This window comes from Leishmania mexicana, chromosome 31 (assembly GCF_000234665.1).
Source record: "Leishmania mexicana MHOM/GT/2001/U1103 complete genome, chromosome 31".
Classification (NCBI taxonomy): domain Eukaryota; phylum Euglenozoa; class Kinetoplastea; order Trypanosomatida; family Trypanosomatidae; genus Leishmania; species Leishmania mexicana.
Genome location: NC_018335.1, coordinates 298,162 through 319,884, shown reverse-complemented (window position 1 = coordinate 319,884; position 21,723 = coordinate 298,162). Strand labels below are relative to the sequence as shown.

Here is a 21,723-nt window from a genome sequence, read left to right as displayed (position 1 = left end):
ACGCTTTTCGACGGCAAGTGCACGTCAGAGCGGTGACAGGGAGGTGAGATGGTTCTCCGTGCGTGCAACAACATAAAAAAGAAGGCCGCGTACACCGGTAATGAGCGGGCAAGGGAGAGCGCCTGCTTCGCTCGCTGTAAGTGTGTCGTAGAGAACCCTGGCAAGGTGACGTGGGCTGGCTTTGCACACGCACACACATCGATGCACACGTACAGGAAGAGGAGAAGGAGAAGCGGAGACGAAGACCAAAGCGGTGCTGTGAATGCCGAGAGCCCAGCCATCTCAGAAAAAGAAAAGCGAGAGAGAAGCCGGCACGCACGGGAGAACGCCAAGGAGTGGGTGGGAGGAAAGAGCAGCAAGGGGGCGCTGGACAGAGAATGGGAGAATGCTCACGGGGACGATCCCGAAGTGGCACTCCCAGAGCCAAACGCGCATGTGTTTTCCTCAGGGCGTTTTTCTTTCCGTTCTCCTTTTCCGTTGCGCCACCCTTCACTGAGAAGCCATCGAAGGACAGGAGGATTCACAAGATGCACGAGGGAGTCCTGAGGGAAAAATATGAAAAAAAAAGGACGGGAATGAGGCGGAAAGGGAGGGAGGAGGAGACGGTGCCAGGGTCCACGATACGCTGGAGTGACGGCATTGCGTATGTACACAGCGGTGGCCAGAAGCATCTCTGGAGCAGTGCCGGTGTGAATAGTGAAAGTACGCGGGTCCATGTACACGCCACGGGTGTCCGTAAGAGGAAAAAGGGGGGCAGCACAGGTTGATGGTACGGTGGTAAGCCCACAGCAAAGTACGAGAAAGCGGACGAGGCACTATGCACACGTGTTTCCGAGGCACGTAGGAGAGACACGCACAAACATATGCTGTGCGACAAGGACTGCGTTGCCTCTCCTTTTACAGGAGGGGAGAACATACGCGGGCAACATGGGAAAGCCCTTCATACTATCGTCTCGCCGCTGTTTCGCTGAAGAGCGATACGCGGATATAATCTCCCGCTCAGTGATCGCAAGCCTCAGCGGACTAGCCGCAACATCTGCCACCTGAACAGCGCGCCGGACACTCCGCGGGGCGGGCGAAGAGGGGGAGGAGAGGGAGGGGTCAACTTGCTCATACCCACAGAATCACCTGGAAAAAGGAAAACTCCGGCCTGGCTCTTCGTGACAGACACGTTTGACAGAGGCTGCAATCCCCCCTCCCGCCACGGAGGCGTGGCGGCATTACTGGAAACAAGAATAAATCCTGAGCTGAAGCAACACGCATCCGTAGCTGCAGAGCAGACTCTGCCAAACACCACAAACGCGGGTAGCTCATAGAGAACGCATCGTTGTATCTCTCATGGCTCCCTCTTCCTCCCTCGCACGCGCCGCGTCTGCGGAAGCGCCACCGCATCAAACTCGTCATCATAGTAGTGAGTCGCGATAAAGGAGGCGGTGCGTGTCAGCTCTGCTTTTTCGTTAGCATCGGTTGTGACTCGCCGACGCTTCTGCACCGGCGCCGCTGTTACCGAGGATCGGGCGACGCTACTGTCTGCCGTCCAGACCGCTCCGCCCGTCGGCACGTGTCCTTTTGTAGTCCCTCTAAATAGCAAGCCCTCCATCTCCCATGGCTCCTTCGCCACGTCCATTTCCGCTTCTTGCGTCGCGGCGGCACCGTTGTCGGCGCTGGCGTAAATGTGACTGCCGCCAAGCCCATTAAGAGTGGTTGTGTTTCGCAGCCACGGCGGCAGCATCGCCCGCTTCAGCACCTTCTGGTGATTCTCCTGCTGCAGCGCAGCGTCAATCTCTCGCTGGGACATGAGACGCACGTGCACCGATGCAGCATGACGGTGGAGGGACCGAAACTGATCGGTCACCGACGCGCGCCCGCGGAGCCGATCCTGATACTCGCGCTCGGTGAGTATCTCCTGCACATTCACCACACTCGCCGCGTCGCTCACGGAAGCAAAGGGCATGCTGTAGAGCGACAAGAATGCGACGGCTTGCTGAAATAGAAAGGGGTCGCGGGACAGCGTGCAATCTAGCTGGAGCCTCAGCGGCAACGCAGCTGCACTGACGGTAGCACCACCTGTGCCCGCTGTGGTGTTTTGCCCTGCCGTCTCGGGTGCCTCTGCCGTCGATGATGAAGTCTTTGCTGCGACGCTTGGCGCCTGTGATGGTTCGCGTGCAATGACCCGCTTCCACACCTGCCTCACGGGAGGCAGCAGTGTCACCAGCGTCTGCTTCTCCCTCACAAGCGCCTCCAACTGCGCCTGGATGGCCTGCAGGCAGAGGCTCAGGATGTCTCTCTCGCACCGCGGGCAGCGAGTGAGGGTCTCACAAAATTCCTCGACAAGGAAGTAGCAAGAGCAGCCGAGGCAGAGGATACCGCGAATCGCGTTTCTGCGCCGCATCGCCTCGGAGACGTCGATGTGATCACCGACGCCCTTGTCGGACGGCCCGACGCCGCTGCTGGCGGGCAGCGCCTCCTCTGAGTGAGGTGCTTGGCCAGAGGCAAAGAAGGCGTGAGCGACGCTCGCGTCAGCTTTCTGGTACGCCGCCAACTGCGCCTGCTGCACCGACTCCACGTACCGGCATGGTGGAACGTCGGTCACGCACGCAGACAGCAACAGACGCGTCACGTGGGCGTACACAAGCGGCAACATCCGCTTGTAGTTCAGGTAATATCGTACCTCCCTCGAGCCTGTCTCTCCGGTGCCGACCCGTCGGTCGCGTTGCGGCGCATCCGCATCCCCCACCGCGTCCGGCGCAGCGCCGACAAGCGACCCTTCGGACTCCAGCTGCCGCGCGGCACACCGCATTCCGGCCGGAATGCCCTCGAGGCCAAACCGCACCCGGTCCTCTGTGATCCCCAAGTAGTCGACCAGCTCCTGCACTGTAACGCCGTCCGCCCCGAAGACGAGGCACATCGTGTCCACAACTAAGATTGTCAGTGGGTGATGGCTGGTCATCCGGAAATAAAGCTGAGCGATAGCCGTGGCGCGGAGCGCGCCGGCGCCTGGCGCGGACGGATCCCACGCCTGCTCCAACGAGCCAGCCACCTCCATCCTCAGTGACTGTGTGGATGGAAGGGGGAGGGGTTGGGACCCGTGTTGTAAAGCAAACAATAACAACAAAGAAAGGGAGGTAGGTCATAATACACGAGGGTACATGTGCACAAAGACGAATGTATATGCGCCGCTGTCAAGAGCCACATCCAACGTGCAGCGAGGTCGGTGAAGGAAATAGTGACATCAGCACAGCTACCCGCACGGCGAACCTTGCGCATTTAGCACGACCTAGGCGAACCACGAAACCCATGCACACGGAGAGACACGATGTGGTTAAGTACGCGCGCTCGTGACGCTGTAGCTGTGAGGCACGGCATGCATACACACCCAAAACACACACACAGAGGCTGATGCCGCGTCTCGCGCACTTTAGTTGCGCGAGGAGAGCCGAAGGAGCGCTGAGGCGATAGGGAGGGACGTCGCGGCTCGCTCGCTCTTCTCAGAAACCCTCTCTTGCATTCCCAGCGCACAGTGGGAACAATACTCGCGGGTGGTCAGACGCCCGTGGTTGTGCGCGGCGATTCCTCTCGTGCCTTTGCTTCCCCCCTCATAGTTTCACCTACCGGCAGCCCTTTTATTACCCCGCAAGAAAAAAAAGCGGTCCCAGGCCAAAGAGTACAACAACAAAACAGCACGAACGTTTCTTGACGACATCGTCAGCGGCAGTGACTACACCCTTCGGTTCGGATACAGGCGCCTCCCACGCAGTGCACACCCGACCCCAATCCTCAACAGATGTGATGTGCCAACCTCTCGCACCGGCGCTTCATCCCATCTCTGCGCACGCGTCACACCTCTTGCAGCGCCGAGGACGACCTAGCACAGACAGGTGCAGCTGCCTTGCAGAAATACACCGCGCTTCTACCTCTTGGCAGACTTCGCTTTTACCTTCGCCACCCTTGGAGCCGCCTCAGGTACGGCCGGCTCCACCTCGCCGCCGCCAGCCTCCTCCGGAGCACGCTCAGGCTCCTGTGGTGGCGGCGCCGGCGGCTCGGCAGATTCTTGAGGCGCTGGCTCGTTCAACTGCGACGGCTGAGGCAGCTGCTGCTGCTGCTGCGGTGGCTCTGACTGCATCTCCTGCTGTCCGTTGCACTGCTCCGCATCCCCGTCGTCGTCCTCATCTCCCTTGTCGACGCCGCCGCGCGAGGGCCGCGGGCCGGGTGGGAAGCGCGAAAAGGTTACCCGGAGGAAGCGCTCCCGCACCTCCTTGGCGTGTAACGCGATGAGCGCATCCACGGCCGTCTCCGTATCCTTGTAGGCGACAATGGCTCCTTTCTGGCCGCGACGAAAGAACGCGTCCGGCTCAAAGCCTGCCTCCTTCATGATCCCCTTCAGCTCGTCGTCCGAGATGGCCTCGGTGAGGTTGGTGATGTATAGGTTCTTGTCCGGGTGCACGCGGCCTCGCACGTTCACCGGCGCTCGCGGCGCCGTGCGGTGGTGGTAGCCCGTGGTGAAGAGAGCAGCCTGTGTTGCCGGATCAGTCGCTGACTTTGTTTCCCACTCGGTATCCCGCTCTTGGTAGCCGTTGAAGCGCTTCAGCCGCAGCACACTACCGCGAAACGGGCAGTGCTGCAGGTACTGAATCACCGTCAGCGTGTCGCCGGGGTGCTGAAACTGCGCCACCACGTTTGTGCGATCGCGAAACTGTCGCTTCAACGAGTTCACGTTGCCAAACACCTCCAATAACACCCATAAGTCGTACAAAGGAACCGACTCATTCACACAGCTAACCATAATGGTGCAGCCGCTCGTCTCCGATCCAGGATAACGTCCGACGCCAGCACCGCCACCCCGCGTCGGCGGTGCGCCTGAGGGTTCGAGCGGGCTGAAGCCGGTCGCAGCACCGACCTCCGTACCACTGCCACGACCCCCGATGCCACCTCGCACGGCACCCCGGCCGCCTCTCACCATTGGTCCAGGCGCCATGCCACGAGTAGCCCTGCTCTCGCTGCCATGTTGCACCGCGGGGTCATTGTCGTTTGCAGAATCAGAACCGGCCCCACAGTCGCCTCGGCCGCGGCCAAAAGAATCGGTTGCGGGTTGTCCAGGCTGCGGATGCGGCGCCGGCTGCGACTGCGGTGCGGCACTCGACGGGGTGGAACCGCCGTAATGTTGGGCACCATCCCTGCCGCCCCAGCCCGCTCCGCACGCGTCCGGTTGCGCAGAGGCGTGGGGTGCCACGCCGTACGGATTCACGTTCACCGATGGCGGCGCGTTAGTGGGACCCTGTGCGGGGTAGCCATAGCCGCTGTTGCTGCCGCCGTGCGAGTGCACCTGGTGCGACTGCAGAGGCGGCTGCACCGGGTCGACTCGGTCCCACATCAGCTCAAAGAACAGCTTGACGTAGCAGCAGTTAGGGTAGATAGCATTGTTGTGGAATTGGTCCATGGCTTGTTGCGCCGATGCCGCGTCCGCGAATTCGACCGCGCCGGTGGTCGTCGGGCCATACGGGCCACAAGACACGCTAACGGGCGGGGCGATCATGCTGAACATTTGCATGAGCACGTCTCGGGTGATCGGGTAGCGACAGTCTTCAACCAGAACACGCAGACGCCGAGAGGGCTGCGGAGGCACCGGCATGATTGCCTGCCCACTGCCGCCGCCTTGGTGGCTGGTGTTTGGCATGTAGCTGCCCGTGCTGTGCGGTGGCGACTGCAAGGGCATCTGTTGCGGCTGTTGCGGGTATGACTGCTGCGGCTGCACATACTGCTGCTGGGAATGCTGCGGCTGATGGCTGAGCTCGTGCTGGGGATACTGCTGCGGCGCCATGCTGCCATAGATGGACTGTTGCTGCTGCCCGCCATTGCCCGACACATACCCGTAACTCCCCACCTGTTGCTGTTGCAGATGCTGCGATGGCTGAGGCATCATCTGCTGCTGTTGAGGCGGCTGATGCGGATGCTGTTGCTGGAGCTGCTGCGGTGGTGGTGGGGCCTGCATCTGAGCGTCTACGCGGACCGAGGTGCCAATGACGTTCACAGAGCGGCGACTCAGCAGCGCCTGAGCCTCCTGCTTCGTGCGCATCGTCACAGTAGCCTGTGATGCGTGCGAATTCATCTCAATGTTCACAGCGGTGCCGTACATGAGTAAAGCCCGGTGGATGTCAGACTCGATGCACCCCATCGGGAGGTTGCTGAGGACCACAGTGGACATTTTGAGACGACGACGCCGGCTGGAGTGGAGGTGAACCAAGCAACAAAGGAGGAGAAGGATGAGGAGTCAAGAAAAGGACAGCTCGACAGTGACAGGGGTGAAATAAGAACCGGCGCAGCAGTTAGACAAGGGCAGCTACATATAAACAACAACCCGCTACACTATATATATATATATACCTATCTATCCATGTATAGAGATACACAGATGACCAGAGAACAAGAGTCAAAGGGAGAGAGAGACAGTGGCAGACCTTGACAAAGTACGCGAAGGGGATGCCGTGTGGCGAGTTAAGGGAGACGGCGAGTGATGGAACGCGAACAACTCACGCGAATGTGTGACAGACAAAACGCATCCACACGACGAGGATGAAAAGACACGTGTGAATGACAGCACGAAACCACAAAAAGAAAGAAAGACGTTAGGGAAAAAAAAACAACGTCGAGCCCGATACGTGACGCCACCTTGCCCTGCAAACGCACTGGCCTGTCCAACGGTCACTTCAATGCGCACGATCTTCTTCCTCCTCACGGTAGCCGGGGTCCGCGTTATCAGGTTCCGCTGGTATTCAAGCAAGGTGGATCCACCTTCTTTCGCGCCGATTTTTTTCTTCCTCTTTTCCCCGAGAACAAAAAAAGGGAGGGAAGAGAGGACGACAACAGAGAAACAAACTCCCAAACGCACTCTTTTGTTTTTTTTCTGAAAAAATGAGATGAGCTGCAGCACCGGTCGCGCTATGCAGCCACCCGCTTCCGTTTTTTCCCCCTTGGCTGTTGCTGGGTCTTTGCGTTGGTGCTGCGTCCTCCTCTCTACTCTCTTCTTCCGCTCGACAAGAAAGAAAATTATGAAAAAGGCGGCGAAGAAAAACAAGGGACAGGCGCAACTACCAAACACACACGGAAGGCAATATCTTCCAGAAGAGACGGAGCACGGGAGAAGCAATCGAACGGACGTAGAGTCGCCGTCTGATGCTTGTGTGGTTCGTCTTCGTGCCTGTAGTGTTGAAGTCGTGATGCTTCGCGTCGCGGACACGGACAACACCCGTGAAGTTGAAGAGGAGGGGGAAGGGGAAAAAGCACAACATACGCGTACACAAGAGGAGGGGAGGGCGGTTTCCGTACAGAGACAGTGAGAGGATATGTGTGTGTGTATGTGTGGGAGAGAGAGGGAAAGGGGGAGGGGGAGAGGAAGTTCAATGAAGAATTCAACGCACGCGGCTGATCATATATGCTGCTTTTCCTTTGCTTTTTTCTCCTCTCTCTTCCTTTACGCGCGCGTTCCCGGAAGCTTCCCTCGCTCGCTGCCTCCCTCCTTCTCTTGGTGTGCTCCTCCGTTAAAAGCGCGATGGTTTACTATCGTGCACGCCGTGCAGAACACACGTGCGCGTGCGGGTGAAGCTCAAAAAGAAAAACAATAACAGCGTTCTCATCCGTATCTGCGAGCCTGCGCAGAAGCGCAAGTGTTTGTCTCCTGTTTCTGTGTTGTTTTTGTGCTGTTTTGTGTTCTTTTTTTGCCTGTTTTCGCTCTCCGCGTGCTTTGCTTTCACTTTGGTTATGATGTCGTTGGTCGCCCACACACACGCACACACACACACGCGTCTGCGTGTGCGCGTGGTGACGAGTAATGCACAGCGTGTTCGAACAAGACTATCAAGGCTCCACCGGCATGCCAGGCGCACCCACACACAAAATGATCGAAATCCAGTCGCTCTTTGGCAAGCAGGCGCACCTCTTCCCTCCACATCTCGGGTGAGCGGCGCATGTAGCCACGCGCATGTATGCACCCGAAACCGCCCTGATGCACACGGGTGCGGGCCCGGTCCTCCTCCTCTTCTCGCCTTGTTTCCAAATCTCACCCAGATGCGTCACCAGCCATACCAACCAGTGATTCTTTTTTTTCGTTCTGCTTTCCGTTTCCTGTACATCTCGCCCTCATTCCGGTAGCACCGGTACAGCACACGACATTCCTCTTGTTCGCTGTCGTCTTCATCAGACCTTCACCCGTTGAGGCACTGCAAGATCCTATGTAGCGTGGTCGATAACAACAAGTTGCTCACCGCACGCCTCACTTGGAGCTTGGACTGCGAGGCATAACTTCAAGAGAGCTCTCCGAGTAGTCCATTGGGCCTCCATCTTCCACCCACGTCCAGCGATTCGTGTCCCTGAGGCTGCGGAAATGGCGAATCATACAGAAAACGAGACAGACACTTGAAGCGCACATGCGCACCGAAACGATGCTCGGGCGAGGGGGTGAGATGCTCCAGAGCACACACCACGGCAGACATTCTTCTCCCAGTCCACCGTCTTTCTAACGCGGGTTATTCTACATTTGTAGAGCGCCTTTACCATTGAGTCAATGATTCCTTTTTTATTAATGGGAGTGGAGGAGAGGGAGGGGTGGCTAGGGAGAGAGGGGCAGCCCCGTTGCTGCGCTGCCTGTTGCCTTGTGCGCGTCTCTATTCAACCACGACGCTCCCATCACACACGAATTTGCGAAGATGTGAGTGTGTGTGTGCGTGTTCGACCGTCAAGTCGAGCAGAGAAGCCACCACCCGCGCCGCAACCATATCCGCGGTATTGAGCCCTCACCACCTCGAACACCTTGTGTCTCAGCATACGACAAGCAGCTGCAGCGCGAGGCAGTTGGGCTGAAACCACTTGACAGAGATGCGGAAGTGGGAGAGGTGGGGGCGGCAGGTAAGTCTGTGGGTGTCATACAGAGAGCCAATTGTACAAGGCAGAGGGAGAGGGGAGTACCACACGAAAGGCAGATAGCTGTGCACACACATACACACAAACCTAGCAAACGGCACATTGACGTCACCGAGCCACACACAGACATACATCAATATACGAGCACCGGTAGAGAGAGAATAAGAAAGAAAAACGCGGAGAAGATTACAACAGTCACACGCACAGCACACACGCCGGCGCCCATGCGCAGAAGAAGATGCGAGGCTATCCAGTGCGCTCTCCCACCCCCACCCCCGCCCCTAGATTGTGTGTTAAAGAGGTTTGATATTGAGAGGCAAGAGATGGGTGAGGGGGAAGAAGTGTGCATCGCGGGAATGGAACGCGTAGAAAAAAAAAGAAGAAATAGCATACAAAGAGATTTGGGGGAGCGGTGGAGATGCAGGAGGCGTTGCCTATCTCCACCCATCACTCCTCCTCCTCCTCGCCACCATCCTCCCTTTCCATCGCAAAAGTGGAGCAGTGCACGAGGGAGCTGACGTATCGCTTACAAACGAAACACGCACACACATACGCACACACGGGAAGGCGATCCCGCATAGTCGTGCGGCGGTGCCAAGCAGAAAACCAAAGGAAGACGCACGTGTGCGGTGTGACCCCACCGCTTTTCTCTTTCGAGCAAAAGTGAAGCCCGAACGTAAAACTCGCGTCAACGAAGGGCAGCTCAGGCGGGGAATGTGTGAGCACGGCGCACGGTAAGAAGATATCCGACCCTAGCGGTGAGACAGGTCGCATGAAATGGAGAGAGTTTCTCTGGGTGCTGCTCCACATTCGGCGCTTCCTTAGCTGCAACACGAAAAGAAGCAGATACATCACCGAGGCGTTGTGGCTCTCGTTGAGTCCGTCTTGTACCGCTACGAAGGACAGCAAGACTTCCACTCCATAAACAAGGACAAGTCTCCATCATCTGAGAGACGAGGGGAATAAGGGAGTATAACACAGACACGCGAGCCTTCCTCAGGATCGGGCAATACTCGGTCCTGCGTCGGTGGAGCGTCGCGCCAGGGACGGCGGCGCAGACGTGGCACCATTTGCAGAGAAAAAGAGGGAAAAGGGTGGAGGGAAGCCCATCGAAGAAGCCGTTGAGGGAGGAGGGGGGCCGAAGCAGACGAAAGCGGCGTTCTGCTGATGAAAGGGGGCGAAAGATGGAGTCTGTGGTCAAGCGACTACTATACGTGGAACTACTTACTTGAAAAGAACGATGCATCAACGAAGGGCTGTGAGCAGTGGCTTCGTACAGACAAAGACATCGGAGAAGGAATAGAGAAGAACGCTCCAAGAATGAGTCGCCATCTCTCAACAACGCATCATGAGCTGCCGCGAGGGTGTTGGCGATGGAGTCGGTTATCGTATAGTGTCTTGGATCGGAACAGAATAATGTGGCGCGAAACGGAAACGTGTCTTGGCTGCTGAGAACAAGATAACGCGCATACGCGTGTGTGCCTATCGATAAGTGGAAAACAAAGACGTCGATCTTCGCCACCGGCTGCAGTGTGGGGAGAGACGTCAGGCAAAGATGGAGATGAGATAGACAAGAAGAGCCTCATCGAGGCGCTACAAGAAGAAGGCGAAGAAACACGCAAACGCACACGCACTCGAGATGAAAGAAAAGAAAAAAAAACACAGGCAAGCAAAAGAAGCAGCCCTGAGCGCGAAGATGCAATTTCCTTGAAGGCGTCTGTGCCCGTTTACGCACACATGTGGGTGTGCGAATGTGTGGGAAACATGGGAGGTGATCAAAAAAAAAGGATAAAGAGGAAGAGATAGGGGGAGGAGAAGAGACAGCGAACACGGTAGAGACGACGACCGAAAGTGGGCGTGGAGGTTTCGGGAAGGTGTGGGGGGAGAGAGAGGGGGTTTGCGTGGCAATCATACCCCCTCCCCCTCCTCCTTCCCTTCCCCAGGCAACAAGAAAACGGTAAACGGAAAAGTAAAAAAAAAACAGCTGCGACTGCAAGCTCACGAGCGCCGATCAAAACTGGAAAGCGTGCAGAAGAGGGATGCGGAGGAACCGCTGGCGGCTGTGTGTGTGTGTGTGTGTGTGTGCTCGCGTATGTATGTGTGCATGCGCTTGTGCTGGAGCGTGAGCGAGGGCATCACTGCAAACTCTGCAATGCACTCGACGCCACACACATACACGCACGCATGTACGCAGAGGCGCAAGATTAGCGGAGATGCTCGGAGCCAGAGAGAGAGTCTAACGAGGACTGGCACACACACACACGCCGAGCACCCGGCCAGGGCCACTGTTGCTCTCTTTCTCTCTCGCAGCACACAGCAAACACCGCCAATCACACGCACACACACGCACACATGCGCGCATACACCGACAGACGAGAGTCGGGTGATGTCTTCATCGAGAAAAGGAAAGACGACAGGCGGTGAGACACTAAAGTAGCGTTTCCACGTCGACGCATTCCACAAGCGCGTGCGCGCACCCATTCGCGCACACGCACACGGAAAGACAACACAAGGACACGGGCGGGGGGGGGTCATGTTTCACTTCATGGAGGTCTTTTCGTTTCTCTTTCCTTTTCGGCTTTTTAACGTACCTTACCCAGGGGGAGGGGGGACACACTAAAAATTAAAAAAAAAACATTTAACTCCAGAAAACACCAGCATTCAACAGGATGGCAATAGAGAAGATAACGAGGTCGGGAGCAAGATGGAGAGATGAGCCGGCGTGTCCGTCGGTGTGTGCACCTACGCACGCATGCAGGGCTACATGCAGGCATTGCTCCTCCTCCCCTTCTCCAGCCTGATCCCCCTTTCTCTATACAGTCTCGCCATTTCTGCACAGAAAGCACAGAATACAAAAACACACAATGATAAAAATTCCTAAATAATCCGTCGTTCGTCTATCCGCTTCACTACGTATTCACACAACACCAACGCCACCACACCAAGAACGCCAACACCGAAGCCAGCGAAGGCGGTGGTAGACCCTTACGCAGACACACACGCGCGTGCGCGTCCGTACTCGCGACAACAATGGCGGGAGGGAGGGGACGACGACAACGACCACCACCACCCACACACACATACAACGACACTCCTCACACGTATCATCAGCGGTGGCGTTAAAGAAGGCGAGCACATCAAAGGAGAAAACACCAACCATATATGCACGTATTCGGTGGTAATCGGCTAAAGGGCGAGTGGGGGTGGGCCTACTGCTCGTTCGCCCGCTCCTCAGTCGCCTTCTGCTCCGTGCTGACCGGGTCGTCGCGCGGGCCCTCGACGAAGATGACGTTCGACTTCTCCTCGTCGCACACGCTTCCCTGGCACTCCAGGAGCACCTTCACGGAGGTCGCCACGTCCTTCAAATGAACTTCGAAGGAGCCGTCCTCGGACTTGGTGACGCGCTCGGGATTGATGCCCTTGCTGTTGAGGTACGTCATCACCTCCGTGTCCTCGTACGTGCCGCAGCCCGTGATCTTAATGATGCGTGACGGCACAGCCTTGCTGCGCTGGCCCGGGCTGCGGTGACGGGAAGCGGTGAAGTCGTACTGCAGCGTCTCGGGGTCGAGGGGGTCGCCTTCATCAGTGCACGGGTAGCGCTCCACGTAGTTGGGAAAGAGCTTGCCGCTCACCTGGCCTCCCACGTACGGCACGCGGTGCATGAAGGTGACAATGGCCAGCGCGTCGTCCGGCGACGCAGCCTTGACTGTCAGAATTTCTTTCTTGTTCTGGTTGCGGCGGATCGCCACAACGCCGCCGAACGCCTCCATCAGTGTGAAGATGGTCTGCAGCGGCTCTGTGATCGGGACGAGGGTCACGCTCACAAAGACGGTCGGCGGCTGGCCGAACGGCTGGTACTGCACGTAGTTCATGCGCGGCATCATGTTGGCGCCACCGCGGGCCATGCCGCCGACCTGGGGGAATGGCATATAGCCGGCCTGCACACCCATGGTGTCGAGGCCGTAGCCGCCGCGGCCACCGCGTCCGCGAGCGCGACTGGCGCGCATCATAGCGTTGCCGCGAACGGCACCCGGAAAGCCAACGGTGACGCTCATCATGTCCATGGCGGGGTTGGCGCCGTACCAGGGGTCCATCTGCTGCGGCGGCATCATGCCCGGGCCAGGGTTGTTGAAGACCGACATCTGCGGCTGCAGCTGGGGTTGCGGCATGTGCTGCATCTGAGGCATCGGCTGCGGCGGCATCTGCTGAGGCGGCATGGGCTGGGGCACCGACTGCGGCGGCATCGGCTGAGGCATCTGCGACGGCTGCGGAATCTGCGGGGTCGGCAACTGAATCTGGGGCTGGGGGGGGATCTGCGGCTGCATCTGGGGCTGCGGCAGTATCTGGGGCTGCGGTGGCAACTGCTGCGCCGCAAAGATGTTGCCGTTGTCAAAGGCCGAGGTCTGTAGCACGCCACCCCCGTTGCTGCTCATTGGGGTCGGGCTGCCGCTCGGGATCCAGTTCGTGTACTGCATGGTCATCTTGTTGCCGTTGTTGAAGATGTTGCGATTGTTCAGGCTCGACATGACGCGCTCTGCGGCGAAGTTATCCGGGAACTGCGCCACCACAGACGTCTCCTGCGCGTTGTTTGTTGGAGTAATCTGGATCGAGTTGCACGACACGCCGACGCTCTGGAAAACGCGGCGCATAACATCCTCCGTGACGGGCTGCTGAATCTCCGACACGCGAATGCTGATGGTGTTAGTGGGTTGCTGCGAGAAGCCGCCGAAGCTGCCCCCGCGACCTCCACGACCGCCCCGACCGCGCATGATGACAGCAAAGTGTGTAAAGTAGGTTTTAAAAAAAGAAAGAGTGGAGGGGGAGGGGGCAAACCGAGAGAAGGGCAAGTGGCGAGGAGCACGGCGAGAGCGAAAGATTTAGAGACACAGAGAGAACAACAGACTGCGGACACAACGCGGAGCGGTGCGAGGGTCACGAAAACGTCGCGGGCGAATGCACCAAGTCCCCACGAGGCATCGGTAATCGAATTAGCGAATGTAAGGGCCGATAAGGAAGCGAGCGAGGGAAAGGGAGAGAGGAGGGAGTAGGGCGTGAGTGAGGAAAGGAACACACAAAGTGGTACATCTTCGCAGAGGTGAAAGAGGTGCGTGAGAGGCGCAAGGGGCTCATACAAGGGCGCCGCATCATGAAGCAGTCCGTCACCAACATCTGTTTCCATTTTTACTATGATCCAGCAGCACGCGTGAGTGTCACATGGCAATGTACCACCAAGAGACGACAGGAGTCATCCTTGAGTCGGGTATCGCGGAATTTAGGGTGCCCTCAAGGCGGTGTGCCATCAAGGCGCACACATGACTCCCGTTGATGGCGGAGGAACACAAACGCACCGAGAGAGGGGGGCGCAACCGTTGCAGTGTGGACCTCCTCCACCTTGTCGTTTTACCGCTTGGTGCATCGGATTCGGAGATTTTTTTTCCTCTTCGTGACTGTGTATGTAAGCTTGATAGGAGAAAAAGTCAAGGAGCGCGACGGCTGTACTCACGCAGGATTCATGAACACCGTGCGCAATACACAAGAGCTAGAGAACGAGAAAAAAAAACACAGAGCTGGCAAGGCTAAATACAACAAAAGAAAGGACGAAAGGGGGAGGAGAGGGTGGTGGTGGGGGGGGGGCACGAAGAAAAGGTTGGCAGGACGTCTCGCAAGAAAACGGCGACTGATGCGGAGAAACAAAACAGAGCAGACGCACATGAACAGCAAGGGCAACTCTGAAGAGAGGTGGTGCACAGCAACGACAAGGCAGAGTAACGAGCAAAGGATGAGAGCTGCGTGCTCCACAGCGACACGGACACATCTCATTACCGAAGGCCCCACACGGTCAAGCGACACTCGTGTGTCTGTGCGGGTTTTTGAGGTCCTGTCGGCGAACGCCTGTGTGTTTCCCTCCCTCTCGCTCATTCCTTCTCTAATGAGCGTTGCGACCCCGATCAGGACGGCTTGTAATCACCAGACGGAGTTATGAACTGCGAAAAAATCGCGCGGAAGTCCGCATCGGTAGGATCGCGGATGCCACCGATTGACACGCCAGTAGTTTGGTCGTCGCTGCTCAAGGCGCCGGGATCCGTCGGGGAGGATGCCACAAACTGGTCCACCGCGTTTTCGGCGGCAACATTGGCGTCGTCGGTGCGCAACAGCTCCGCATCTGTCGGAGTGGACGCCACGAATTCTTTAACCGTGTTCTGCCCCACCAGATCACTTCCATCCACGCGACTCGGCGCAGTGGTGCTATAAGCCACAACGGTGCAGCCGCCATGCGAGGATTCGGTGCTGTGCCCGGCAGTCGCGTCCTCAGTCGTCGCCACCGGTGATGAGACGGCAGGCCCAGCGCGACTCGACCGACTGTCCCGCACCCAGGACGCCGCCGCCACGGCGCCGCTGAACTCCTCCTCCGGATGCGCGTTGACGTCTGTGGGACTGTCGCCGTCGTCGTCGCCATCAGAAGAAACGTGAAAAAAGCCCTCCGGTTGGCGAAATGGGTTCGCGAAGCTCGGGTTTGTGGTGCGCATGCGGGACTCACTCTCGCGGTTTTGCAGCTCGCGGCAGAATTTGCGCAGCTCCTCCTCCGCCCGCATCTGCTGCTCCTGCAACCACGGCTCACCAGCCTGGGCTGCCATGAACTCCGCCTCCTTAAGGTGCTCAGCCATCTCCATCTCCTCCTCCTTCTCGCTCAGATAAGAATGCAGTTGCTGCTCCGAGTGACCCGGGAAGAGGTCGTCCGTGGACGGGGCAGGCTCGTCCACCCCCGCCAGTGCCACGCGGCGGCGCCATAAGCGACGGCGGACGACGCACAAGGGCGTGTGTGTCTTTTTGAACGGAGCCAACACCTCCCTGGGCGACGCAGCATCGGCAGCCCCAGCGTTGGTCCTGTCGACGGACTTCAGGAACTGCCCTCCGTAGCGCCAGCCGGCCGTGTCGGTGCCGTGTGGGTGCTCCGTGAAAACCTCCCAGAACCCCACCCATCGGTAGCCAGCGGGGAGCGCCACCGTGAGGATGCGGCGGGCCGGCCACTGTGGATTGGGGGCGTGGGGAGAAGCAGGGTTTACCGACTGAAAGGCGACATCGAAATCTTTTGGGTGACCGCCGCAGAGGCGGCGTGCCGGCGGTACAAAACAGAAGACGGGAAGGTCGGTGAGGAAGCGGCTGGTCCCCCATCCGATAACCGGATACCAGCGCTGGTTCTCCCACACCTCGACCCAGAGTGTAGGGCCCAGCTTCAGCGCGGACTCACACGGGATGCTGGTGTTGGAGGACGAAGTGCTTCCGCTGCGAGGCGGCGAGGTTGACGTGTTGTGTTGCTCGCCTCTCGTCAGCGGCGATGTGGACGACTCCTGTGACATCCTTGGGTAGACTCGTGTGTACCTGCGTTGTATACCGGTGTGCGCGCGTTTGTATAGATTGGTGATTGGTAATGTCACGGCGTTTTTTTTCTTGTTTTCTCGATCGCGATGATCGGCTCCTGGAGAGTCGAACGGCTCGATGAGGACGGAGAATGGTGCCTGTCTTGGCGCGGAAACTGCCGCCGTGCACTCGCCGGAGTCGGGGTGGGGGAGGGGGGGGGGGCAACGGCAACAACGTGCGATGCAAGACGACGCTAATGAGAAGGACAGCTTCGAGTATACGGCGTGCGCGTGAACAAGAAAATGCCTGCTCAGTATTGAGCTTTGTGAGACACCCAGGAGGCGGGGGAGGGGGGCCTATTCTAGAGGAAAAGCAAAGCGCATTACGGTGAATAAAACGAGGGGCAATACAGAAGCACCAATGGAGAAGTGGCGAAAACACAAACAAATAATAATAAATTGTTTGCCTTCGCAGATATGCTGCGTGGCAATATTCAGTAATGGATCGAGAGATGGAGGCAGAGCGGCGGCGTGGAGGGATACGTAGCTGCGGGGTTGGGTGAAGGAGGGAGGGCGGCGGTACCGAGAAGAGAAGCGAGAAAGAAAACATAAGAAGGCGCACAGGTATAGGGAAAGACATGCGCAGAGAAAGAGGAGTGAGGGCGCGCAAGAAAGTAGATTACCATGACAAGAGAGAGAGCGATTCTTGAGAGAACCTGTTCAGCCACGCCGCTTGTGTGCTCAGTGCTTGATGGGCGTGCGATCATTCGTTTCCGTCGGTATCCAGGTCCGCTCTACTTCCGCGGCGCTCACCTTAAAGGCGTTCTTTCTCACTTCACCCTCCCAGATGGACTGAAGCGATCGCCTCAAATGACGAACAGCATCGGCATGGTCTGCTACGCAGGCCGTCGCCATCCCACTCGGGTCGCTTCACTTTTCCGAAAAAGATCAAGACACAACAGATGATGTTGGTCCCCGCACTTCGCCTCAGATTGGGGTCACCTCAAATTGTATGTGTGTGTGTACGTGCCCTCACGGTTATCGCTGCATGTCTTTTTTTTTCTTGTCGCTAGTGTCCTCCAGGCGAGGCGAAGATCTCGGGCCATACATGCGCGTGCGTTAGCGTGGGCGTGTGAGTGTACCAGCTCATTCGTACATGTTCCAGCCTTTTCTTTCTTTTTCTGTGTGTGTGTGTGGTTCGCCCATCAAGGCCATTGGCGCCACCAAACGCATTGCGTGTGTGGGTGCATTTCAAGACACGCGTGCGTCCGTCTAGAGAATATTACAAACAGCGACACAAACCCATGCAGCCGTGAGGAACCTAACATAGCAACGGTACAAGGCACAGCAAACGAAAAGTACAGCGCCAACGCGCATAGGAGAAGAAATCCAAGTGCGCGTTCACCACACCAGTGTGTCAAAACGGTACACACGTACACGGCACACACGACACACACACACAACATACACGACGTACACACACATACACGAATGGAAACAAGCAAACGCTCACAGAGAAACACAAACGGGAATAAATGATAAGAAAACGCCATGCTGATAGAGGAGGAGGGAGCCGAAACGGAGGAGGTGAGCAACAACAACACCCAAAAAAAAGAAAAACACACGCACGCAAACGGCCGCACGCAACATAACTGCATGCTTACAAACATACACACACACACGCACACGCACACGCACACGCACACACGAGAAGGGAAAAGAAAAAGATCCGCCACAGAAACAGCAACATCCGCATCATCACTCTCATCGGCGGCAGAAACGCGACAGAGTGATAGAGAGAGGGCAGCACCTCATAAGTAAAAGGGGAAGAGCGCAAACAAGGCAAGAGAGAAGGGCGTGGGATGGAATCGGGGACACACACACACATACACACGTACGCACAGTAATAATAATAATAATAAAGGACGTAAAACAACGCAAAAGAAAAATAGATGTAACAGAAAAATGCATATAAGGCGTGGGGCACTGGAGAGGTGAGAGGAAGGAGAACCGAACAAGAAAAAAATCAAGGAAAGAAACAATGTGACGCACAGGCGCGTACCATCGACGTGAACACATACATGTGCTGCTTCCTCAATCCTCTGTGCCGCTATGTCCACACACACCCGAACACGCACACACAGAAAAAAACAAAAGGGCATCTGTGGATGCATGTGGAGAGCGTACCGCAGCGCCGGTCACAATGACCAGAGAAGCTCTCCAGCATTAGCAGCGGGCGGGAGTGCCTCAGCTCAGCATGCGTGCGTTTGGCATCATCTAAACAGGAGCCCTATTTTTCTCAGTTCTTGAAAAAAATAAACGTACAAGAAATGTGTGAGTGTAGCGAGTCGGCAAAGGAGGTGAGACAACAACAACAGCGGAAAAAGTGCAACACAAGCAGTAGCGGTCAGCATGGCGCTGCTTCTCCCCTCTCATACACCCACTCACCCCGCCGCCTCTCAACAACTCTTTCTCTGTCGAGTACAAGTACATAGCCTGACAAAAAGGGGAAACGCACCGCACAGTGCGTGGTATTTCAGGCTCTAGTATCCCACTGTGTGGGGAAGCCAAGCAGCCCCTATCCCCGCCAATGCCGAGCCAGTTTTGGTGGTGGTGGGGTCATGCATCTACGACTTAGGGGAGGTTAGAGTAATGTATTGCTGCGGATGTCGGCGAGGAGCCCTGGGTTGTGCTGCTTCGGAGTGACCTGCGGCGTTGAGCATGCTTGTGCCGCCCACATGACGGGCGGAGTGCCAGCGTGACTCGAGCGCATCACACAGTCGGCCCCTCACACTGCCTACTGGTGTTAGCCACATGAGCCACCGCGAGAGAGGGATGCATCACGTAGCGACCAGTACAATGGGAGCGCCTGTGAGGCGACCTACGGAGCGGAGGTCAGTAGAGTGTGAGGCGAAGGCTATACTCCGATGACCGAGTCGCCGCATGACTGTAACGCGTGTCTTGTGCTGCTTCGCACCACGCGATGGTCCTGCGACAATCTGGGGGAGGAAGGGAGAGGGGGTGCATTGAAGTTTAGCTCATAATCTATCGCCGAGTGGACATGTTCGAAAAAAAAAAAAGAAGTGCACACAAAGACATGTATGTTCAAGTAACAGACACCAAACACATGCGCACACACTTGAACTTCAATCGCCTTACAAAGCTTCCGCACCGCGCACGATTGTGCGTGTGGGCGTGTGTTTTGTGCATGTGTGTGCGTGACTGCCTACATGTGCACGTGATTTTGCCCATTTTTTCTTCCTCCCCTTCTGTGCGAGGGAGAGGAGGAGAGGGGTGCAGGAATCCATCCACACACACAAGTGCAACGTGGGGCACCGCAGAAGTTCAGACGAAGATAAAAAAAGCGGAGAAGTCTCAGCACACGAGCATCCAATGAAAGAGCGCGCACAGTCACTGAAACACACACACTAGAGTGTTGAGGTCGGCAACCTCACTACGTTCTCTCTTCCTCTTTCTCAGTCGCCCGCAGCCTCTTGTCCCTCCACACGCTTCTGCCGATGCCCTACGAAGCCGACGAGCACTTCCGTACCTCTGCATACTCTCATCCCGTCTCGCCCACCTTCCCTTCGGCTTCCCGTATCACCAGCTGCTTCCATCCGTGACAAGACATGAGGAAACCGAAGTAACCAACGGAAGAAACACGTGTGAAGGTGAGAGAGGAGGACACGAGCAACATGATCACAACACAGCACCAACGCGAAGAAGGAAAAAGAAAAAAAACAAAGAAAACTGAAAGTGACTCAGTAGAGCAAGCTACACAGGAGCAAACAAAGAAACAACCTTAAAAAAAAAAGACAGCACCACAAGTCATTATATATGCGTGGGCATGGAACCGCACACCGCCACCACCCACTATTAGAGTGTTGGGGGTGGGAGGTGGGGGGTATGTGCGTGCGTGTGACCATGGGCCCGTGCAGAACAGCGAAGTGTACATAGACTCCACTCCACCCCACCCCCACACCTCTTCGACAGGCACGCACCACACAAAAACAAATACAGTTACATGATATGTGCATTCATGTCTGTCGGTGTCCAGGGTTTCCTGCTGCTCACCCTCCCCCACCCCACCACCACCACCACCATCACCTCGCCTTACAAGCACACAGATATACACACACAAGAACGAATCTCTTTGTCGGTGCTGTGTGCCGCTGCACCCGAGCGTGTTCGCACCCGTGGGCGTGACGAATAGAGAGCTAGCAAAAATTTCTTTTTCGTATGGTTGTGGCGAGGATGGCGAAAAGGGGAGAGAAGGGGAAAGAATAGCTAATGGATGATGGCACGCATGACAAGCACAAAACAGGGAGAGAGTGTGTGTGTGAGAGAGAGACCAGCAGAGTAGCACGTAAGGACAAGCAGAAGGGCGGGAAGCAAGCGATAAAAGACACAAGATGTCGTACCGACAGCACCGAAGAAGGAAAAAAGAAAAAAGAGAAACTACAACACTTAAGAATAGTTCGGCAGAACAGTTAGGGGGAGAGTGAAACGGCGGGGAGTGGGGGAATGGGGGGGGAGGGAGCAAAAAGGAAAACAAAAAACAAACACCTTCCAACGAGCACGTTGGTGAAGTTCTCTTCCCGCAAAATCATCGAGGAACGCCTCAGTCCTCTACTTAGTCGGTGATGCTACCAATCGCTTCGGCATCGCATCGCCGAAGAGTACCTCTAGCCGAGCTACGTAAGCATCGTACACGGACTTCTCCACCCACGTGAACCACTGCACAATATCGAGCAACTCTAACTCCAGCACATTTAGTTCCGCATTCACCACGCCCCCAATACTGGCGTAGTAGGCATTGCTGTAATAGGAGTCGTCACGCAGCTTCACACTCAGCGTCATGGCGGTGATGTAGAGCCGATGTACGTTGCGAAGGGTGATAGGAATTTTGGTCTTGCAGACATACCGATCCATCAGAACCATGGCTAAGATAAAGCACTCCTCGCTGCAGACAGAGTACTTGGCAAAGCGTCGTACGTAGTCCCAGAGAGAGATACTGGGGACGCGGCTGCTGTGAAAGCACGAGCGGATGTTCTGGTCCATCTCTTGGCTCAGGTCACAGCGGTACTGCAGCGCGAGTGCGCACAGCTGGGCTAGCGGAGGCATCTCCAGTGGGGCAACCTCTACGGGGGCCGCAATCCGAGCCGGGTCGGTACCGACGTCGAGGATGCTGCAGCTGCAGGGTACGGCGGCGCTATACTGCGCCGACGCAGCGAATACACCGCTTTCTCTGACTGTAGAAGAGGGAGAACTAGAAAGCGACTGAGCGTAGTAGTCCATCGGTATCGGCGGTGCCGCGGCCGCTGTCGCTGCTTCAGCGGCATCACCACGCCCCGCTGCGTCAGCTGCGGTGTGATAGTCCCCGTTCTCCCCCGCAGCGGCACCGCTGCCGTTCATGGTCGAGTGGTAGCGCACCACCGTCTCATCGGTCATT

General features: G+C 56.9%; 5 protein-coding genes across 5 annotated transcripts; all 5 read right to left on the bottom strand.

Annotated features, from left to right (window-relative positions):
* Window positions 1–1,336: 1,336 nt before the first annotated feature.
* Window positions 1,337–3,046, bottom strand: LMXM_31_0860 (conserved hypothetical protein; the record flags this gene model as incomplete). Its single annotated transcript, XM_003877880.1, has 1 exon — window positions 1,337–3,046. The coding sequence occupies one exon, from the start codon at window positions 3,044–3,046 to the stop codon at window positions 1,337–1,339; it is 1,710 nt and encodes a 569-aa protein (XP_003877929.1).
* An 864-nt stretch (window positions 3,047–3,910) lies between these two features.
* On the bottom strand, window positions 3,911–6,202 carry LMXM_31_0850 (conserved hypothetical protein; the record flags this gene model as incomplete). Its single annotated transcript, XM_003877879.1, has 1 exon — window positions 3,911–6,202. The coding sequence occupies one exon, from the start codon at window positions 6,200–6,202 to the stop codon at window positions 3,911–3,913; it is 2,292 nt and encodes a 763-aa protein (XP_003877928.1).
* Window positions 6,203–12,122: 5,920 nt separating this feature from the next.
* LMXM_31_0840 (conserved hypothetical protein) lies at window positions 12,123–13,682 on the bottom strand (the record flags this gene model as incomplete). The annotated part of the gene is made up of 1 exon (XM_003877878.1): window positions 12,123–13,682. One exon carries the CDS (start codon window positions 13,680–13,682, stop codon window positions 12,123–12,125), a length of 1,560 nt encoding a protein of 519 aa, XP_003877927.1.
* Window positions 13,683–14,861: 1,179 nt separating this feature from the next.
* Window positions 14,862–16,271, bottom strand: LMXM_31_0830 (hypothetical protein, unknown function; the record flags this gene model as incomplete). The annotated part of the gene is made up of 1 exon (XM_003877877.1): window positions 14,862–16,271. The coding sequence occupies one exon, from the start codon at window positions 16,269–16,271 to the stop codon at window positions 14,862–14,864; it is 1,410 nt and encodes a 469-aa protein (XP_003877926.1).
* A 4,629-nt stretch (window positions 16,272–20,900) lies between these two features.
* LMXM_31_0820 (putative CYC2-like cyclin) lies at window positions 20,901–21,395 on the bottom strand (the record flags this gene model as incomplete). The annotated part of the gene is made up of 1 exon (XM_003877876.1): window positions 20,901–21,395. The coding sequence occupies one exon, from the start codon at window positions 21,393–21,395 to the stop codon at window positions 20,901–20,903; it is 495 nt and encodes a 164-aa protein (XP_003877925.1).
* Between the last annotated feature and the right edge of the window lie 328 nt (window positions 21,396–21,723).